The 22,614-nt window shown below is 43.2% G+C and overlaps 1 protein-coding gene and 1 long non-coding RNA gene across 3 annotated transcripts in view; one reads left to right on the top strand and one right to left on the bottom strand.

The window, feature by feature from the left end:
- INHBA (inhibin subunit beta A) overlaps positions 1-15,218 on the bottom strand; it is a 20,667-nt gene extending 5,449 nt beyond the window's left edge. Inside the window, exons 1-3 of one of the 2 annotated variants that reach the window (XM_063606218.1) lie at positions 14,697-15,217; positions 12,425-14,197; positions 9,416-9,945 (exon numbers count right to left, since the gene is read on the bottom strand). In XM_063606218.1, coding sequence (XP_063462288.1) covers positions 9,416-9,803 — 388 coding nt within the window. In that variant the 5' untranslated portion in view covers positions 9,804-9,945; positions 12,425-14,197; positions 14,697-15,217. Of the gene's footprint in view, positions 1-9,415; positions 9,946-12,424; positions 14,198-14,696 lie in introns of both variants that reach the window. The other variant, XM_055115881.2, reaches the window with a different exon arrangement.
- On the top strand, positions 27-22,614 carry LOC103784449 (uncharacterized). Its single transcript, XR_610094.5, has 3 exons — positions 27-3,516; positions 20,023-20,207; positions 21,090-22,614. It is a non-coding gene; the product is annotated as an uncharacterized LOC103784449 (long non-coding RNA).

Raw genomic sequence — 22,614 nt, 5'->3', positions numbered from 1 at the left:
GCATAAGAGAAAACAGGGACACCTGTTAATTCCAACATTTACATGCACTCGCAAATTTCAGGCAAGCAGGAGTCTTCTGTGATAGACCCTCTTGAATAGGGGTCAACAAATGACAGCCCATGGGCTGAAACTGTTTCTGTACTGCCTGCAAACTAAGAATGGCTTTTATACTTTTAAGTGGTTAAAGAAAAGTGATATTTTGTGACATGTGAAAATTACCTGAAATTTAAACATTAGTGCCTGTAAATAAAGTTTTGTTGGAGCATGGTTATGCTCATTTCTGTACATGCTGCCTATGGCTGTTTTTGCACTATAATAACCAAGGACTGCGTAGCTGCAATAGACTGCCTGGCTCACAAAGCCTAAATTATTTACTCTCTGGCCCTTTATAGAAAAAAGGTTTTGGACCCTTGCTTTAGAATGAAGAGGGCCTGCGAGTCTGTGTCTGTTGACTAATTGCTTAACCTCAGTTTCATCTTCTATAAAAATGGGAATGACATAAGGACATTTGACCTGTTATCTCAAAGGTTTAGGAAGGTCAAATGAGATAACATAAACAAAAAGACACTGTAAGCTCTAGAAAGCTAAGGAAATACTATTCTCAGACAAAAATGCAGCCCCTGGCCCCACCTCACTGTGTAAGTCTGTGCAGTCGAGACACACTTGAGCCAGCCTCTTCTTCCCTTGTCACAGCCTGATTCCTCCGCCATCACCTCTTTGCTGGGTCACTGCAGCAGCATTTTCTTTACTTTGCCTCTGCAACACTAAGGAAGGCCTCCTCTCCAGTCATTTCTCCATGAAGCAGCTAAAGGCATCTTTCCCACAGGTGGATCTGATCACATCACTTCTTCTTGAAAGTCCTTTACTGAATTCCTATTGCTCAGTATCCAACAGAAAGTGCCTGGGACTTTGGGCTCTGTACATGCTGTTCCTCCCTTGAATGTCAGCTCTTGCCCAGTCCTGTTCTCTGGGGTCTAAGGCCTTGAGAATTCCACCCCCTTTCTCAACTGCAGGCAGTGACACCTGCTGTTCCTTCTGCCTTAAGTGCTCCTGCCCCAAATCTGACATACCATCCTTAGTGCTGCCTTTAATAATATTTCAATTTTCAGATTGTTTGGATGATAGTTCCTCTAGGAGGCTTACCTCACATCACCTCCACCACCACCCTCCTGCCAGCCTGGTTTAGAATGCCCAGGGTCTAAGGTCACTGTCATAGTCTAGTGTTTAGCAGAAAGTAGCCAATGACTTGATTACTTATTAACAAATGGAGGCGTCCTTAGCATTGAGTTCTATTAAATTAAGAGAGCCACCTAGTACCTCTGAATCCCCCATTTTTGCCTCTGACCCATTACAGGGCAGATTAATGGGCACCAGAAACATATGTCAAATAGCAATCGCTGCTAATGGACAGGAAATCCCCACATTGTCAGGGCAGTTGAATTTAGCAACCACTCAGTTCCAGCCTAACTCTAAAATTAGAAAGTCACCTATTTCCTTCTCTTTTCCTAAGCAACTGTATGTTTAATGACACAGCAACAATTACTATGAAAGCAGGTATCCAAACTAAAATTTTTTAATTAATCAAATATTTTCCCTCACTTCCATTTTTCCCACTTGGTGGCATATAGAAACATATCCTCTTTTCCATGACCGTGGACCTCCTTACAACTGTCTGCTGTACATGTATCCCATGCACAAATCTGGGAACAATCTTCAAGAAGTTCATCTTAGAACTTGCAACTCCCTGGGAGGATCTCCCTGCCTGGATTTCTATAGTTAACGGAAATCCAGCCATACTTATCACTCGAGGCCCTGAGATGTTTACGGTACTATAAATTTTAGGCACAGTTTCAAGTTCTCTGCAGCAGAAGGCAGGCTTTTCTGTGCATTGCGTACTGTGGATTCTGTTCTTAATTTAACACACTCTGCACACTGTGATTATGATAGTGGTAAATTCACTGAGGCAAGGGCCAAGCAGGGCTGCAGATGGATAGGAAAGGTTCTCTGGCATCTTTCTATAAACTTACGAGGATGCTGGCCATGATGATGGTGGCGGTGGTAAGGGGAGTTCCTCTGACTCCGACCTCATGTCTTTGGCAGGAGTTGAAATGAATAATAAAGCTGGGTTTATGATTAGATAGAATACCAGAGCAGAGAGCAGTTAGAGGGAGAAGCTGTCTTATTTTAGGAAGCATGATGACTTATTTTTTCAAAATCTGAATTCGATATTCCCCTTTGCTAAGAATTGGTGTGGGTTTTGTTGTTATTGTTTGTTTCTTAACAAAATAAAAGAGAAGAAGATTCCCATAAGCAGAGCTTAATCATTTAAATCTAAAAAGGCAATCAGCAGTTGATTTTAGGGTGGCAGGGTCCTGCCAAGGCCTTAGGAGAAGGCCGAGGGAAACCTCCCAAGCCTTGGATAACTGGCCTGGAGGGTGTGCAGGTTTCCTCCAGCGTGGGCACATCTGCCTTGCCCCATGGAGAATGTTAACAAGATACCTGCTGTTTTCCCTTCTGCCTCTATGCAGGACAGCTTCTGAAATCCTAAACTGCACAGGGTGTCACTCCAAAAACAGAGAGATAGTAGCTGCTAAATTAGAGAACCCAGAGGGCACAAGGTTGGGTTTTGTTTTTCTAGGAAAGAGTGTGAAACTGAGTGCCCCGGATAGGGAGGCTCAATGGGTTTGGGGTAACTCATCCCCATGAGCTCTGCTCTACTCTCATCCACACCTGCCAGAAGGGGTCAGGGTGAAGCCGATGGACAGCAGTGCTGACCGGCATGCAGTGGACTTTCCATGAATAAAACCCAAGGCTGACTACAGATGTTTAGGTGGGGGTGCCGAGGGAGGGTTACTTGGCTGACTAGAATTAGGGACAGCCGTGTGCAAATTGCTTTTGTAGGGCTAGAGAGGCTGAGGCTGCTGGCTTCCAGTCACACAGCCTACAGGACAGCCCCTGATTTCACAAGAGCAGGTTTCTGATGCATGATCTAGCCCCACCCCTTCTTCACAGGCAGCTGTACTTGGAAGCAAATGATTTAGTGTTCCTGAGAGAGGATTGTACAAAGAGAGTACTCATTAGAGGGGGCTCAATCTGTCAGGTGCTGTTATATTAGGATCAGAGAGTCATCATAAAATGACTTTCATGCTGGTCTTGGCTGATAATTAACTGCATGGCATCGCCTGGGTATTGTGGAGAGGCAAGGGTGCTGATTTATGCATCCGTTTAATTATCTGAATTGGAAGACTCTGTTCCCTGTATTTGCATCCACTGCCTGCGTGCTTTCTCTCTCCCCCATATTTCTGACATTTGGATTTTCCCCCTACTAATTGACATGCCTGTCGCCTCCTTCTCCTGGTGTCCATTTCTGGAACTGCTATTTGTATATTGCATGATATTTTATCAGGAAAAAAATTAAAACAGATCTAATTTCATGAAAATGCTGTTGCCATAATGCTCAGGAGAACAGGGGGAAGAGAGAGATTCAAGTCTTCCTAATGTCTACCTTATATGCAGGTACATTTTACAAGTTCTATTGTATTCTGACTTATTAAGCAGTGCATATTTCTTTCTTTTACATTAGCTTTCATTGCAGAAGGGTGTGGGGAGATGAGACTGCTGGAAACTGACGTGGGATTGATGTTTATCAGGGCTGTAGGCTTCAGAAATATATTAAGCCTCGGAATGTCCTAGGTATGAAAAAGATAATAAATAACAGGTCAATTTATTATATTCCCTTTATCTCTATATTACCTGAGAGAGATTGCTATACTGCAGTGACACTTTCAAGATACCCCAATCCTCCAATCTCCATGCATAACTATTTGAAAAAGGGAAGGTTGACTAAGGCTGGGATGTTCAGGATCAATTTCTAATCAGTTTCAGGTTTTACTCAAATATCTCATGCTGTAAACTCTTGAAATGAATGTCTTCCCATAATGCGCCGTGAGCAGGTTCTGCATTAGTTTGTACAGGTGCGACCTAGGTTCCTGCACTATTACCTAGCTAACCAGATATAGCTGGTTGCTTTGCGAACCTTTCATTACCTACTCTCTAATAATATTCTTTTCATCCTCTGTGCTATTTTTTCCCTCCCGAGGCTTGTGAGCAAGGCTGTATCACAGCCTGCTCTGCCTGAGTAATTCACTAAGAAAGTCCCACGCAAACCCATGTGGGTGATAATATTTCATCACTTAAACCTCTATGAGCTTGGTGGACACATACCAAAGAGAGAGAAAAAGAGGTGCAGAAAAATGGGCAAAGAGAAATTTTGTACCTCACAGGGAATACCTCTGAAATGCTGCTGGGTGGGAAGGATTGGACAGAGGAGAGACTGTGTAAGCTGGAAGGAAAGATAGCTGGAAGGGTGTTTGCAGCACATTTTCCTCTGCTTTCAGAATTTAAAAAATGTTTTGAATAAGTCAATCACGAAGGCATGGCAAGGGTTAAGCAACTAAGCCCCTTGTTGTTCCCTCCCCCTACACTAAGATGCAAAATGCTGGACTCATCCAAAAGTCCAGCATCTCAGATTTGTGAGTGTATGAACATTTTCAGTTAAATAAGCAACACACACATGCAGTGTTTCGATTTGGTTTTGTTTTCCTCACCAGGGTCCTGCTTAAAATACGTTGCTCTTTTACATATGGGCAATAGTTATGTCTCTAATGTGAACGTGGAAAGCCTCGTTGTTTATAGAACATATTTAAACTTACCATGGGGTGGGAGCTGGGGGAAGCCTCCCTGTAAAAAGCATCTGTTCCTTTAATTTTCCATTCTTCATCAAGATTTCACTGTGCCTAGATATGGTATAGTCAATGGTAAGGGTATACACAACTACCATTTACAGGGTGCATTCTCTGAAGCTCTAACTTTGCATTTGGACTGCTTCCAGGGGTTTCTGCAGAAAGCAGCAAGTGAGGTCTTAAGGTTATTCCTCCTTTGACCTACAGTAGAGGATCTTTCCTGCAGTAGAACTATAGGTTTGGCCATAAATTATCTTGATTAATTTTTTAGCTTTAATTTCCCTCCTTAGGGTCTATTATTGATTTATAAATGCCCTGGCACAAACATCCATCATCCATGCCTCTTCCATTAAAATGGTGATGAAAAAGGTTAAATATTTTGGGAGAAAGGGGTTTTAGGTTCCTACAAGTAGCAAAAATTCTTAAGGTTTAACCCACAAAATTTCAGAGACTTCTTCCAAAGTTCCTGAGAACTTTGGCACTTCTGATTTTGGACATAGGAACCAGTCGAGTACGAAGAATTCAGAACTACAGCTAGGAGATCACGTGCAAGTATTTTTTAGCAGAAGAGGGGCCAAGACAAATATGTGTTTTCAAGAAAAGTGCCTGGGAAGGTATTACTGCAGTTCTTTAAATATTACAACGGACTTTCCACCCTGGCATCTCCACCACCCCCAGCCCAGTCCATCCACTGCACAGGCCGCAGACCACTATTAATCTCTTTTCCCATCTTTCCCCACCATTTCTCTCCACACCCTCAGTTCGGAAACAAACGCATCCTCAGAAGCCGAACACCATGTTCCCACAAGGCATTACAGAAAGAACCTTTTTCCTCCCTGTTTGAAGTCACTTGTCATTTGTCGCTGGTGGAAACTGTTGATAAGGCAGGAAAACTAGGCAACAAAATCAGGGGAGATGGAAGATGTTTTTGTTACGACCCGGGAGACCGTATTAGGGAGAGACTTGTGAGCAAATCAGTATCGCTGATGATTCATAGTCACATTTCTCCCTGCTCCGCTTTGTTTGCTTTTGAAATTTATCACTCGTCTGCCTTCCATAGAGCTCCGGAATGTTCACATGTATCACTAGAATTTCCATTTCCTTTCCTTCTGTCTCATTTAATGTATTACAGGTAGTCATGCTTCTCCCATCTCATAAATTCCTAACTTTTTCTGCAGGATGAGAGGGAGCAGGCGGTAACTGATAATCACCAAGATTAGGGCGCTACAGACAGGGGCTTCCAGTAGGCGCAACTGCCTTTCCCTGGATACACTGACAAGGAGCAAAAGTCTTTGGAACGCGCCCTCTTGTGGCCGCTCTTCCCCATTATTCACGGAAGAGAGCGTGTAACCCCTAAAGGCATCCCTAAAGGAGGGGTGATTCACAGAAAAGTTCGGAAGATGGGATTGGAATGGTGGGAGTCAGCTTCATTTTGAGATGGCTTTCTTGGGGTGGGGAAAATGGTCATCCAAGCAAAGCTTCTTGGATCCCTGTCTGGGCAGTGCAAACTTCTAACTCAAATCTTCCATACATAGTATCCTCCAAGGGGTAGACTTATGTGTTGCGCTTAACAACACCTAGGCTACGTGAGCACATCCATTTCTTGGTGTGTCATTTGTCTTTCTTTCCCTATTCTTTCTACAACAAGTGCTATCAATTGCTAAGCTAACTACCAGAACCCACATCCAGGTTTGACAGCATATGGAGACTTAGAGGTACATTATTATTATGCATTGATTGACCACCTACTGTCATGAGTCAAAATAAAATAAAAATAAGCTGCATCAGCCGAAAAGGCCACTGAATTTAGCTTCATGACATTTATAGTGATAGCTTGGCTTTACCCATCCCTTCTATCTTTCCTTGTGAAGAACTCTGTAGGCCTTAAGGTAAAACATTGAGGGTTTTGTGCCAGCCATGCAAAGAACACACTAACCTTGGTGAGAAATCTTGGGTGATGTGACATATATAAAAATAAAATAATTTTTGTTTGTTGGGATACATTTCAGAGAGCCGTAGAGTGATTCCCTGCTGTTTAGTCAATAACAACTTGCATCAACTTTACAAAAATTGAGCACTTTCTACCTAAACAGGATGGGACAAACTCAGTTAAAAGAGTCCTCAGCACTTCAGCTTTTGGAGGCTCTCTACTTCTGTAGCCAGGCCTTGGCTTTATCCAACAATCAAGGAGAGAAAAGGCAAAAATTAAACATAGCCTCAAATTGAAGAATCTTGAGGTTGAAAGGGGCTGCTATGGGTCTGCATCTGTGGCATGCTCATGGGTGACAATGTCTGGATTCTATGCTGCACAAAATGGTTATAAGGGAAAGAAAAATGCATTCCTTTTTCTATTCTCCAAAAACTCTTGACATTCCACATAGTTGGAATGTTATTAAAGTTGAATTATTCCAAAAGCAACAAGACATAGGTCTTTTCTATTCATGTTCATATATTTGCTACAATCATTTGGATGATAAATGTCTTTTCCTGGACTAGCAAAATCAGCAGCAAAATGCTCACGTGGTTTTCTGCTTGAAGAGTAGACAGTCCATACAGCAATCATTAAATACGTGAAATTACATTAAATCAACTTGAAGTTGATGTGTGAAATCCCTCAGAGAAAAATAAGCAATTGTAATAAGTGTTTTCTAAGAATCCAAAGTCAAGTTGTAAAGTCAACCAGGAGTTTCCCATTACAAATCTTAAACTTGACTCAATGTGAACGTCCAACGAATCGCTTTTTTAAAAGTCGCTCATTTTCTTTCAAACTAAACACCTAACTGAGAAGTAAAAAATGACAAGATCTCATACAACTGAGAGAAGATTGTCACAGAAAGGAAGACCACACATAAGAAAGAATGTAGATGGTCAAATTTTTTCACTGCCAAATCTCTAAATGCTAAGAGAGTGATTTGCTATACAAGTCCAGTAAGTCAGAAAGAGGGGCATATTGCTAGTAACGGTAGTGCGGTGAAAAGTGGTCAAAGGCATAGGTATACTTAGTCATATGACATGGTTAAAGGCAACTGGATACGAGCTGTCATTGAATCCATCATGTGTGGAGGTTGGTATACAAAGACAGGAAGCAACCCTCTAGACCACTGAAATCTGTTTCACACGCACAGCCAAATATTGTAAATATTTTCTTTTTTACCTTTTCCCACCATGAAAAGTTGAGAAAAAAAAATGGGTGTCAACTTGAAAAGTTCCAACCTAGCTTTCTTCCTCAAAAAGCTCCAGAAGATAAAGTCCTAATGATCATGCCTTTTGGGGCTGGGTTAAGAAAGAGCTTTAGGGAAAGAAAGTAGGATCTTCCCTAAGTGAGAGAGGCTTCTGGTGAGACAGCCAAACTGGGAAGCTTGTAGGACACCAGGGCTTCTCCTGCAAGGGGAAGCCACACAGCCAGCAGGCTATCTGCACCCCCGGAAAGATGCCCTGGTCTTTCATGGTTTTCTTGAAAACAGAACATCTGAGTCAACAGGTTTTCAGATTGGAAATTCTGAGTGTTGCCTTAATTGTTTATACTGCTGCGGCAAACTTTTAAACAAAAATGCTGGGAGTCCCTGCACATACTTTACTGGCCATATGCTCTACCAAACAAAACAATGGCATTCCTTTCAAATGGAGTTGGCAAAGGATGCAATTCTTTAGCCTGGCATTACCATGAAAGTAACACGGTATTAACACATCTGTGTGCCTGACGTGCATGGGCTTGCAGGCATGCAAAGGATCTGTGTCACTTAACTATAAAAATAGCCTGGCTCCAAGTCCGTGGGCCCATACTTTTGACAGGTATTGCTATTCAGCAACAGGTTAGTGTGGTCCTGGGCCAACGATTAGAATCTATTTATTAAAGTTCTTCCTCTTAAGGATTGAGTGAGTTCAGCGTAGTATCTGAGAGTACTTTGTCAAGGTTGCGTTCCTTGGCAGAGAGCTCTTAGTAACTTTAGAAAGAACAAAACTGGTTGTTTTATTTATTTTTTTTTCTTTCAGAGAGCAAAAGTCAGTGTCCCAAAAGTAACTGCTGGTTCAATGACAACTGTCCCCCAAAGTAGCTCTTCCCTGTCTTGAATGTGGTGCCTGTGCACTTATAGACAGTTTCTAAAGGTAAAAATGACTGTCACTCATAAATATGCCCTGCTTCTCCAATGTGGCCCCAGGTTGGACTTTTAAAGGGGAAGGTTTGTTTTAAGAGAGTGACTTCATCTGTGCCATTCCACTCCAATCCTGGCACATTCTCCCCTCTACCCTCAATAAAAACTTGGATGGGGTCCGGAAGCCTCCTCTGCTCCCCTAGCACCCGAAAATGCCGCGGCTTTCCTCCGGCTGCTCAGATCTGGTTTCACAGGCAGGGCAAGGCAGCCCCTCACAGTCTGCCTTCCAGCTCAACATTGGCCCCGAGCTTCCTCTCTGTGTGACCCGCTGGGTTTAGTAAGTGTAAGCCAGTCATCTCCAGGCAGAGCTCGACCGAGAATTCCTTTTCTGTAAAGTCCTCTCCCCCTCCCCTGCCTGCCCTCCGTCGGCTAGTCCGCTACCATCACCTAATAACTAATAACCTTCCCAGGCAGTTTCCAGCTGAAGGGAAAAGAAGTTCCTCCTGGGACTGTCAAAGAAATATATTTTACCCTCCCACCCCCCACCCCTCCCCACCCCCTGCCAATGCCAGCACCAACCTGACTCGGCAAACGTGATGATCTCCGAGGTCTGCTCCATAAGTTCATTCATTTCTGCCCTCCTTCCAATGTCATCCTCTATCTCCACATACCCGTTCTCCCCGACTTTGCCCACATGAAGCTTTCTGATCGCGTTCAGAAGCGCCGCCTTGGGCACCGGCTGGGTGACATCGGGTCTCTTCTTCAAGTGCAGCATGTTTAAAATGTGCTTCTTGACGGCCTCCACCATCTCTGGCTGAGAGTTGGGTACATCCTTTGGGAGGGCGGCCAGCGCACAGGACGGACAGTCGGGGGCCGCGCTGTGCCCCTCGGATCCTGGGGTGGGGGAACTCCTCACTATAATCCAGCAACTTGCCAACAGAAATCCTCTCAGCCAAAGCAAGGGCATCCTGGCAGCAAAAGTTGTTGTGATTGTCTTTTTAAAAGGCCCTGCTTTTCCTCCCCCCTCACGCGCAGGTTTTTTTGTGTGTGTGGGGTTTTTTTTTTTTTTTTTTTGGTTTTTTTTTTCCTTCTCCTCTTCAGCAAATTCTCTGGAACAAGAACAAAAAGTTTTCTGTGAAGTTTTGTTTGCAGGTTCCTCTCTGAATGCAGTCAGTGCTGTAGGTTTGTGGCTGTCAGGGAGGAGAGTTCTGACTGTCTCCGAGTAAGAGAGAAGGAAGGAGGGAGGGAGGGAGGGAGACAGGGAGGGAGGGAGAGACAGGGTGGGGGGGAGACAGACAGAGACAGAGAGAGAGGATGGGAGGGAGAGAGAGACAGAGAGAGAGGAGAGAGGGGGAGAGAAGAGAGAGGGAAAGAAGGGGGAGAGAGAGGGAGAGAGGGAGGGAAGGGAGGGGGAGAGGGAGAGAGGGAAAGGAAGAGAGAGAGAGAGAGAGAGAGAGAGAACGGATTGGCCCTAAGTAAGTGAGTGAATGGAGAGGGAGGGAGTTTTCTGTGAGTAGGGCTGTGATTAGGGAGGGAGGGACAGCCCGTTTTCTGACAGGCTGCTCTCCTTCTGCTCTTAGCTTCCTCACAGACACCTCTCTTCAAATATCACCATTTTCGGGGGTTCTACTTTCTCTTCTAAAATAAATTATCCTGATTTTGTTCACTATTTTTTTTCTTTCTCTGCCCAGTCTCCTGGTTTCACCTTCTTCCTTTTTTGGAGGGGAGAAAAGAAACCCCAAACAAACACAGTGTCTCAATCAATAGGGATGACTTGATTGAAAAAGTCTGTTCCCACCGCCCCTCCACCCAGCCAAGCCACAGCCCTAGGTGGTAGAACGCCCACCTGGCCACGTGGTGGGGCAGAGGGTGCAGGGAGGTCCAGTGGACAGGTAGTGGAGGTCAGGGAAGAGGGACTCAGGGGTAACAGAGGATTGTTCTGGCCTGATGGGATCCAGGGGAGATGGTCCTTTCACCCCATTCATTCGTATTTAAATGTTCAGGTCATCAACACTGGCAGGCGATCTGAGGAGAGCGCAATGGAACTTTTGTTTGGGGTCATATAATACACTCCACTCTTCCCAACTGTGAAATGCAGCAGGGCACTGAAGGACCAGAGGGCAGGCAGCCTGTCACAAGCCCAAGTTCCAGAAGCGCTTTCTCCCCGTCGCGTTCAGCTGCCCCCTTGTGCCGGGGACCCACTCACTCTCACACATTACAGCCTACCACCACTCGCCGGACTTCACAGATAAAATGCAAAATTCTCTTGGCCTTTCCCACATCCTTTTATAAAAAGAGTGCACTCGTATGACTTGAATAACTGGTCCTATGGGAAAAGACTCTCTAAAATATATTGGCAAATTATTTTTCTCTGTCATGTGGTAGTTTTTTTCAGCTTGCCCCAAGCCTGTCCCGACCAGTGCATTCATAGACAGCCTCCTTGACTGCTTCTTTTTCCCTCAAAGGAACAGTGCAGATGAAATCATCATGGATTTTAGTGTGCACAGAAAAAGAAAAATGTGAATTTTTTAACAATGCCTTTCTAAGGCTTAAAAAAAATTCTTCCCCCTCCCCTCTTTTTCATTTTCTGTCTTATTGCTTTTATCTTGCAGAAGAATCTTTAAGGGGTCCATCTGTTAAAGCGTTCCTTCCCTCTCGGTTTCTTTCCCACACATAAGCCCTCTTGGTTTCTGAAGATACACTCAGCTTATATCTGACACCTAGTGTGTTCATAGCATTACAGTCAAGCAATGCAGTTTAGGTGGAAAGAGTTAATAAATATCATTACTACAAGATAAGATCTGAGTGCAAGGGGAAGAGGGCAAGAAAATTGTGACACTAAGTTATAATTACAGTTTGCACAGATTAACAATGCTTTCTGAATTATATATACTGTCCCCTTTTCCAAAACAACTATTTGTAAGACTTTTTCTGTTACAAGTAACCTAACACCTTTGGGGTTTCAGCTCCAGAAACATCAATTACTCCACCATTATTGTTAAAACTTTGTCAACATTGCCTAAAAAGCCTCATATTTTTTACGGGGATGGTGAAAGAGAATGGGGGAGGCAGGGGACATTTGTGTTACAATGGTTTTATAAAAAATCTTTGTGCTATAATACTTAACATCATCCACCTATTTGGAGTCACATATACAGTACCCAAAATGTTTTGTAGTTCAATTAAGTTTTACAAGAAAGTCTGAAATACAACCAAAAGTTTAATGGCTCTAAACAACTCAGGAGTCCTAATAGCAGCATTTAGATAAGTGCAACTTATCAATATTTGGATTCTCTCTGCATCTGAGTATGTGTGTGTTCCCTGAATTTACTGTTTGCGAATGTAACTCTTAAAAATAGCTTTCTCTTTGGCATATGTACTTGTATATATGTGCTGAGTGGCTTGTATAAACATATAATCTATTTGCATGCTCTAGGACTATTAAAAGCTGTATTAACCTGCCTGAATAATATAAAAAGGTACACATCACAATGCACATTGGAAATGCCAATTAGTTGTAAAATTCCTCCTAGCTTTCCTATCTTTGAATGTGTAAAGAGCTCAGAAGTAAGAGTTAAAAAGCATTACCTTTCTGGTCCCCGCTCTTCCACCAGCCGGCTCTTGTATCATGTGGTAAGAGCTGTCTGAGCTCCTCTTCATGGTATTGGCACTGTGAAGTTTTATACTGTACTACTTATTTGTACACCACACATTGGTACCACTGAAACAGAGGAGGGCTGGGGCTTTGTTTGGGATTGGTTGGAATCAGCATGACATCAGCGGATGACTGGTTTTTCCAGTGTGAGACATTTCATAATTCATTATCTAATGGAAAGCCCTTCCTGGCTTCTGATACACTACTGGGTGATGCACTGAGCCAGTGAAACCTCTGGCTAGGATTACTCTACCTTTTAGAAAAACATTGGAATCAAATAGATATGTCTCAATGAGTGTGTCCAACTTTCAACTTTTACTACTCGCACACATGTCTCGTTATATTCAGGTTCAGTTTTATGTCTTTACATAAAACATCTGTTACTTCATGAAGTTGCTTCTATTTACAAAGTATTTTATTGTTTCTTTCAGGAAAGAAAATTGGTAGTGTTCTTTATAGGGATTCTAATTTTATATTTTTAAAATAAGCTATTTCATTGAGGAAAAAAATTGGGAAAATCTGTATAATCATATGATGATGGTCTCCCCCCACCCCAACCAACTTACACTATTATTTTATATCTTGAAATTGAATGCCTGCTTCATAAATCAAGAACTTTGGAAATAGTAATTCTCTTTAAGTGAATTTCATAAGTATCCTTCCCAGGTCTTTAGAATCCCATTCTAACTAACCAAACACACACACACACACACACACACACACACACAACAACAACAACAACAACAAAAACCCTCATGCATCATTCTTTTTTACTTCAACTCCTATAATTTCTAAATTGTTACAAATATAACAGCAGATTAATGAAAAGAAGTGAACATTCCTTGAAATAGGGGTAAAGCTGGTCAGGCTTTTTTTGTGGGGGAGGGGTGTTGGCAAGTCTGGTAAATAACACAGGAGGAAGGGGTCCTCTGACAAGAACGGTGAAGGGTTGTTTGAAGGACTATGGTTGAAGCATAAGCCCAGTTCTCATGACAAGTTGGATAAAATGTGCAAAATTGGGAGCTAATGAGAGCCATATGACCAGATATGTTGTTTTGTATGCAGGATTTAACATGCATAAAATAAACTTTTCACTGTGCCCACAAGCAAAATATAGAGGCTCTGGCCTCCTGATGTGTGGCTTAAGCAGTTTCCATTAGGACACCAGAAGTTTTCTGTGTAAAAGGGTCTCTCTTGGCTAGATACAGAGAAAGTGTGGGTGCTGAGCTGCATGGGGGTGGGGGGAAGGAGTATTCTAAGAACTGCATATGCAGAAATGAAGTAGGAAAAAAATCATTAGGTTGTAGAGGAAGAGAGTGAATCTGAGTGGCGAAGACAGAAATAGGATTAATGATGGTGAACTCCAAACCTGCCCCTCAGCTTAGCACTGGGTGAACTCAAACCCTTTATAAGAAAGAAACTTCTCCACCCTTTTTGCTGAGAATTAGTGGAGTCAATGACCTTCAGGTCATCTAAACTCACCCCTGACCCACACATGAACCCTAGTGTCCTGAAAACATCCCCTCCGCCTCCACACAAAGTAGTGTGTGTGTGTGTGTGTGTGTGTGTGTGTGTGTGTAGGTGACGTGGGGTGGGGGTGGGAGGCACAAAACAAACCCAGATCAGATCCCAGTTCCTCTGCTCACTCACCGTGTAAACTCAGGCCTCAGTGTTCCCATCTATAAAATGGGATCCATGATATGAACCTGTGGGGGTCAAGTGCAGCTGTCAGATAATAATAAGTGATATTATTTCTGAGAAGCCTGGTGGCTGTTCTTAAACTTGGGTGTCACAGGAATCTGCAGCTCTCTGACCAGAGGAGCCACAACACAAGTGTGACTCTGAAACTCCGCTGGCCATCTGATGCCACCGAGTGCCCACCTGCCAGGCCAGCCTACCAGCCGTGCTGCAACCCCTCTGCAACCACCTGCACCACAGTGGCAATGCCTCCTCGCTCGGTGCAAATCAAGGTGGGGGTGGTGGAGGAAGCAGGCAGGTTAAAATAGCTTCTGTGGAATATTCTAGACTGGGAATCAGCTTTTCCCTGCGGAACTCAAGGGCCCGGGGCACAAGCTGGTCAGCCCAGTCCTGACCAGAATCTCCTTCTCCTTCCTTGGTTTGGTTTCTCTTTCACTTCCCCCTCCCCCGGAGCTTCCCCGCACCCCAGGCCCTTCGGGTCCCGGCTTCTCGGCCCTGCTACTGTACCTTGAGCAGCACCTGCTGGCAGCTTCCAGGGATCACGCCGGAACGCGGCCGCTGCTCGAGCCCAGCTCGCAGGATGCCTGGAGCCAGGGCCAAGCCGGTCTAAGCGGCAGCCTCTATTTTTACCCTGAGCACCAGCAAGGGCAACTTCTTTTAAGAGCAGCTCTTGATTTTTTCCCCCCTTTTGGCAGCTAAAGAATTCAGGGAGGGGAAAAAAAAATCACTGTTCAGTGAGTGCAGCTGGGAATCTCTGAACCCAGCCCTCAGTGCCAGGGAGTGAAACCACAGCAAATGTCAGGGAGCGGGACCTGCGGAGGGGCCGGCTGGCTCCCCGCGGACAGAGGCGAGCCGGGAGCGCTCGCGCACCAGCCAACTGCCCCCTTCTGAGTGCGGAGCGCGGTCCTCCAGCGACTGCACTAGCAAAGTGGCCCGCTGCCACCGCGTTATTCACCTAGTGGAGGCGGCCTGATTTACTGGCGACTTCACAAACCCAACTCCACGCTGGAGCATTTGCATGGCTCTGTTCTCGCCTCGAGGAGCAGCCACTAGCGAACCCGGTGGAGCAGCTTGCTGCGAGAAGGAGCCGGGAGGGAAACTGTGGTACCTTATTTTACTGTAATTGCAAAAGGAACGATGTGCCAGAGATTTATATTTAGAAGTTGTATGTTTCTACTTTTATGTAAATGGAGCAATTAGGGCCTGTCTTGCTGCTGCTAACTCCAATGCGTGTGCATTGCTGGGGAGCTGGTGTTTTCAATCACAATTAGTGAGCTGGTCAAAAAACAAAGTTCGTTTAAGGATAAGAGCTCAATTGTGCGAATGGGGGAGAGGCCAGCGTTCGTGTGCCGGCCCGTGGCTTACGGTGACACCTAGCTTAGGGCCACGGCCAACCCTATAGTGGTGTTTACCTGTGGCAGCAGCTGTCCCTGTTCAAAGTTGGCATAGATGAGGAAGCAAGAATGTTCACTTTTCTTCTCAAGCAAACCGTCTGTCCTTCAGCTTTCATCCACGCTATTAATTGGTCTCTTTCCTCACTACTCCTGGAGCAAGGAGACAGGACCAGAAAAGGGAGGGGGGGTTGGGGCATTTTTCAGGGCTCTATTATTTTAGCTGCTGCTCACGGATTGCTGTTATTCAGTCAAAAATACAAGCCAGGAGACGCGAACGCCCCAAGCAGGTGACTGGGATGTTGTTCTCTGATTCAGCTGAAATGACACAAGGCTGGGGGTTCAGAGGCACGGACAAGAGTGCTGACGAGTCACGGTGTTTTCTTTCCTTCCTATGAAAAAATCTGTTTCCAAAAAAGCATGATTTCTGGTTCATCCCGTCTGGGAAACCGAACATAAAACGTGACTATGGAGAGAAATCAAAAGGACTCGAGGTGTTCCCAGCAGCTGATGTGTTATTCTGGGGCTCAGGCCGGAAAACCTTGCCTTGTTGGTGAGGGGTGACTCCCTCCAGAGGCAGCTCAGAATCCAGAGAACGTGGGCAGGATCCAGAGTACTATTTGCTGCAGGGAGACTGCGAGAGTCTGTGATGAAGGGTCTCATCAAATGGTTTAAATCGAACATGGGATTGGCAAACCCTGCCTGTTTCCTGGACAGCCGCAGCCTGTACATAGCTTGGGCTGAATGTTAGGTAGAAAGATTTGGGACAAAGGAGAATCAGCATTTCACATCAAAATTGAACTGGGAAGCTGTTTTGCTTTTAAGTTAAATCAATGAATGAATAGATCGAAACAGAGAGAGAGAGGAAAGCATTAAAAAGTCCCCTGAAATTCATTGAGAACAACAGGGTCAGAAATGATTAATCTGAAACTTGACTCGTAAGCTTCACATTTCTTTCAGAACCACCAGAATATCCCACAAGGCCTTCTGCTATGTAAGAGCACTCTGTTTTTAGATGATTTGGAAATGCTGCTTTCTGAACCAAGGGAACCCAGATACTAGAACTAAAACAATTAGGGAAAAGAGAAGGAGGAAGAAAACCCAGTAAGTAACCTATTACTGTTCATTCTACAGCAGTGGTTCTCAACCGGGGCGATTTTGCTCCTCGGGGAACATCTGGCCATGTTTGAAGACATTTCGGTTGTTACAGCTGGGAGGGAGGTTCTACTGATCGTTAGTGGGTAGAGCCCAGGGATGCTGCTGAATATCCTACCATGCACAGGACAGCCCCCAACAACAAGAAATTACCTGGCCTACAGTGTTCATTGTTCTGCAGTTGAGATACCCTGATTTCATATTATAATTGTAAAGTTTCACCCAACCTTCTCCCTATCCATCTCCAAGAGGCCTTGGAAAACAAGAAAAAAAATTGCAACTCTACAAAATACTAATAATTCAAGTGATTCTGCTTCCTTTTGCATCTTATGTTTTCTGATTACTGGAGACTACAGATACAATGTTCCTCTTGGGCAACCTCGTTGTTCCAACCAACTTTCACGTATGGTCTCAATACATTTTCCTGCTGGCTTTTTGTTTTAACCTAAAGCAGAATCTTGGTGACCAGCAACAAAATGAGATGGGCTGGCCCACACCCAAGTTGTTAGGAGACAAGAGACTCATGCAAAAGAGTAAATGAATAAAGGATTGAGTTGTTCATTTTAGCAATTCAGTATCAGATAAATCCATGCAATAGAGAATTCCCTGAAGTAAAATTCACAAAAGTAGGATTACCATGCCTTTCTCCTAGAGCAAACAAATATGATGTAGCTTGATTTTATTTGTTTAATACCTTAGGGGAATGACATACAATCAATATCCAAAGAGATAAAACAGTGTTTTGCTAAATCCTAATGGCTGTTGCAAGCAACATTATATTCTCCAAACTTCCTTTGTAAAAGGAAGTGGTGTGTCTGTTAAAGGAAGGCCATGCCCTTCCAGGTGTTGCTCTCCTGTGAGAACTGGGGAAACTATTGTGAAGGATTCCATCTCATGGAAAATCATAAGAGTAATCAACAAATATTGGTGAAATGCATAAAAGGGAAGTTGCCTGGATGAAACTAGCTTAGAACTGAAATCCTGTTGTCCAGACATTGAGCGCTTACTTCCCTGGTTCATCACTTAGCTCCTGAGTGACATGGGTCATCCAGAAAGGAAAGGGCAGGTCAGAGATCATTTTAAGATGAAGGGAGCCATGAGGGGAATGTCTTAGACACTCTGACGCTGTGTCATCTCTTCCAACGTGTGAATCACTGTCTCCTCAGGTAAATGGTCATTTTGGAACCAAAGGCCTCAATCAACTTTCAAATGATTCAGAAATGCCTGGACTTCTTCCCAAGAAGTAACCATGTAGTACATGTAAAAAAAATTCAATATTGAAAGAAATACTCATTTACAACCACTATATAAAAACATATATTGAAAAAAACCCAGACTAACTCAATCTGAAGAAATATGCCCTCAACATTCTTCCTGACCAATATATATTTCAAAATTGTTTATCATGACTCAGTTCTAACCCAATCAGGAAACATCTGCTTCAACAATTTATCTTCCTATTGCCCCAGAAGATTATTGAAGAATACCCCCCAAGGAATGCGGAACAGATTGTTGTAATCATTTTTCTCACCTGGATCCCCTTGGGTAATAAGTTCCATTGGTGACTTGAAGACATGGTGGTTTAGCACGTAGATTCCATTGGACTGATAAGAGAGCAGCAATCTTGATTTGCATCCACTTTTGCCTGTCCACAAAGATCCCCCCACAACCTGTTCCCAAATCGCTGCTTGGAGGGAAAAAGCCCGACAGAAAAGCCTGGGGGCAGTTCTGTGTGTATTTTTTTTAAATCAGTGAATTGCTGCCTCCCTCATGTCCTAATAGAGTCCAAAGGTTCTGCCCTCTGTGGGAGCAGCTCCAAGGCATGGGCTGAGTGCCGCTGTTCACGAGTCCTGTGGACTCGCGTGGACACTGGCAGCAGCTCAGCTAGGTGAGTAAATATTTCCAGGTGGCCCACTCTAATTTTAGGAAGGTCAAGTTTGCAAAGGTGAAATAGCAACTAGGACTTCTGTCACTTTATCAGATTGGAAAAGCAAACTGTAATTAAGCACAATATTCTTACAGAGTTTAAAATGGAATCACTGAATTCTACAACCAGCTTTAAACTTTCAAAAAATAACTTATGGCTACAATCCCTCTTCTACTCATTGAGTTCCTCTTAAAAGATGGAAGAGTATAATGAATGAGGGAGGAGCCTCTATAGTAGAAGGAAAAAAACACTCCAGAAAACCTCTCTCCAAAAGGCCAGGGGTTCATTTGTGATCCCTTAATGAAACAGGGGCAGAAAGCCAACAAGGTAATTTTGGCCAACTCCAACATCACTTAACTATGAGCTGAGAATAATTAAAATGGTGCTCCCTGTAGAAAAGAGTTCACCCAATAAGTTTCCCAAATTTCAAGGAGCTTTTGTTTTATTAGATGCTGTTAGCTTCATGTTAGTCACAGGAAAAAAAAATGCCCACATACACACGCACAACTAAATGTAGTCAGTTTGCTCAGCTGCTGCTGACGTCACTGCTGCCCACTAGGAGTGAGTTACTGTCATAACCCCTCTTTTATTAATCATAGGCTGGAGGAAGCACAAAGTGAGTGACATCATTAGGCAAAGGACCGGCTAACTCATGCTCCAATTTACTCAGCTTTATTATAACATTTCTCGAGTGTCATATGAAAGTGATTACCATTTCACACTTTCCCCATCTGAGCAATCATCCCTAACCTTCAATTCAAATTCCCAGAGAAAAACTTAGCTTTTCAGATGGAGGTGCATAAAGGCCAAATCTCACTAAGGGTCCTTGTCCCAAGAAGGAATGTTCTCCTCAGAACGCCTTCTTCCTGGGCTTGAAACAGAGGCAGTTTCTAGAACCACTGGATACTAAATAATTCTCCATTGTCTCTGGCCCTGGCGGTGGCCTCTGACTGGAGAAGACCCTGACAGTCCAAATGGGTGCAGCCAAGTATGGCCTCCCAGTGACCAAGGGCACAGCCACCTCAGTGCTCTGAAGTATGCAAAACACCATTTGAAGATGAGGCAAAAGGTAGTGGTTGAATGTGTGGGTCCTGCAGTCAGAATGACTGGGTTCAAATTTAGGATTCACCACTTTCAAACTGCTGGGCAAATGACTTGGTTCCCCAATTAGTATAATAAATGTGGATAATAATAACACCCCCTTCATAGATAGGATTGTTGTCAGGGATAGCTGAGTTAGTCGTGTGAGCCACATAGAATGTGCTGGTACACAGTCAGTATTGCTTACTGGTATTATTTCTCTTCCTTTTTTAAAAAAGCTTTATTGGCTGACCTGAACTCCCTGCATCCTATTTTGTAGAGCCTTGGAAAGATGGGCAAATGCTCTGTGACAAGCCACCAGGGTAGACTGGTACTGAAAAGACCCTACTACACACAGGGGCTCTGTCCCTGGCTGGAAAGTTACAAGTCAGCCTACCTCTCTGTGATCTGGTTTCCACACCTACTACTCCTTATCCCATGAGGAGCTTCTGGAAACTAAAAAAGGTACGTAATCAAAACCAAAAGAAGACATTGGTTCAAGGATCCTCAAGAGCTCAGCATCATGTTTCTGTTGTTTCTTTTTGAATAGACAAAATTCTCAGAGTGTTCAGTAGCTACACACACACACACACACACACAAACACACACACCCCACACACAAAAGTAGCATCTCCACAATGTTGCATGCATCAGGAAAGCAAATGTTTTTACCGCAGGCTGGGCTATGCCTCATCCTCTTAAACTAGCATCTTGAGGTCTTTGCAGAAGCCATTTTATAGATGCCTACACTCATCCCATTACTTGCATTCTCATCCTGAGGGTATTTTAAGGAGTCAAAATAAAGTTTACTTAGGCGTGTGTGAGAGACAGAATGATAGACCAAAAGAGAAGGCTAGGGCTTCATAATATTTAGATAATGATGAAACTGAAATGGCTGATGCAGAGTGCAGTAATTATATAGGATACTTTATTATTTGGGTTCACCTTTGCTCAGTAGTGAATTATAAGCACTCTACTAGGTGAGAGGTTTGGCTTCCAAAATGAACAGCTGGCGCAGGATGGAACTGTCAGACCATGTCACACGGTAAATAAAATAATAATACATAGAAACTTTAGGATCTCCTAATTGGAAGCTTCCTTTAGACAACAAAAGATGCCAGGCTATCTGCTGCCCCCTAACTGGTACCATGAAGAACAGCACATAACTTTTTAAGAAGCAAAGTCTGATTCAGGTACAATTAGTTAGTGGCTGAGTCAACCTCCTAAGTTATAGTTGTGAATTTGGCCATTTCCATGAACCTGTTTGTTGCGATTAAGGCAAAGTCATCGGGTAGAGTCTGTTTTGTTTCTGTCTTTTCCTGATGGAGAGGCACTCCTGATTTGCAGCAGCTGCCCAGGTAGAAGAGTGTTGACCAAAGGACACATCACCAACACAGACTGTTAATCATGTGACTAGAGAAAACTCTCATGGTGGCATTCAAATTTCCATATCCTTCTTCTATGGAAATTTCTGAGAGACCCAGAAAAGAAGCATAACCACGAGGGAAAGTGATTCCTGCAGACCTGAACATTCCAGACTTACCAGGTGATCCAGCTGTCTGTCAGCGAGAAGAGGCTGAGGCGCCCCCTTCTGGTGCATCTGAATAGTAAGAAACCCTGTGTAGAAAGAAACCCTGTAGCAATTGGGCACCTTCTCTGTGATCTGTCCGCTTCCAATACCAAAATTGTTGCTTTTTAAATGACATCCATCGTAAGCTTTAAAAAGACGCATATTATTTGTATAAAATGTGGAAGACGCAGAACAAAAGATGTAAATCACATGTAATCATCCCTTCCAGAAATAATCATTATTAAAGTTTCTGTGTATGTGTTAAAAAAAAATTGCAATCCGACTGTAATATAATCCTGTATACTGATATTTTTCACCTATCACTGTATGTTGAGCATTTTCAATAGTCAAATTATTTCTTGAAAATATTAATGACTGGGGAGTAACCTTTCAAATAGGTGTGTCTTTATTTTTAAACCAGTCCACAATTATTGTATATTGAAGTCATTTCCCAAATTTTGTAAGTATAAGTATTGCATCCATCCTTATATGTATTTAAATGCATCTCTTATTATTTCCTTGAGATAAGTTCCTAGAAGTGGAATCACTGGATTTAAAAATGTGGACATATTTATGCCAGACGCGGTGGGTCATGCCTGTAATCCCAGCACTTTGGGAGACCGAAGCAGGTGGATCACTTGAGGTCAGGAGTTCGAGACCAGCCTGGCCAACATAGTGAAACCCCATCTCTACTAAAATTACAAAAATTAGCCAGGTGTGGTGGTGCACGCCTGTAATCCCAGCTACTCAGGAGGCTGAGGCATAAGAATCACTTGAACTCAGGAGGCGGAGGTTGCAGTGAGCCGAGATGGCACCACTGCGCTCCAGTCTGGGCGACAGAGTAAGACTTCATCTCAAAAATAAATAAATAAAATTAAAATTAAATAATATAAATAAAAATGTGGACATATTTAAATCTTCATATATATTACCAAATGCCCTCCTGAAAGTTTTTACCTGTTACATTCCAACCAATAGTGTAAGGGCATGACTCTTTCCCTGTGTTTTGGGATGGATGTTATCAAAGTTCTCTCCCACCCAGGCCAAGTATGGTATATGCTTTGTTTTAATTTGAATTTTTAAATTATTATTTAAAATGGACATTTTGTTGTCCATTTGAACAACTTTCTTTTGAGTCACTGTTCATGTTCTTTGCCCATTGTTTCTCTTTTATTAGTAAGAACCCTATTGTCATTTTTATATTTTAAATAAAATTTCGTTGTATATACATTTATATTATCTATAGTAAAGTATATTTTATTATTAATGAGAACTCTTTTTATATTAAAGATCCTAACCTAC

The sequence above is a fragment of the Pan paniscus genome, chromosome 6 (genome assembly GCF_029289425.2).
Source record: "Pan paniscus chromosome 6, NHGRI_mPanPan1-v2.0_pri, whole genome shotgun sequence".
In the NCBI taxonomy this organism is placed as follows: Eukaryota; Metazoa; Chordata; class Mammalia; order Primates; family Hominidae; genus Pan; species Pan paniscus.
The sequence above is the reverse complement of the archived record's forward strand: the minus strand, read 5'-3'. Positions and strand labels throughout refer to the sequence as shown.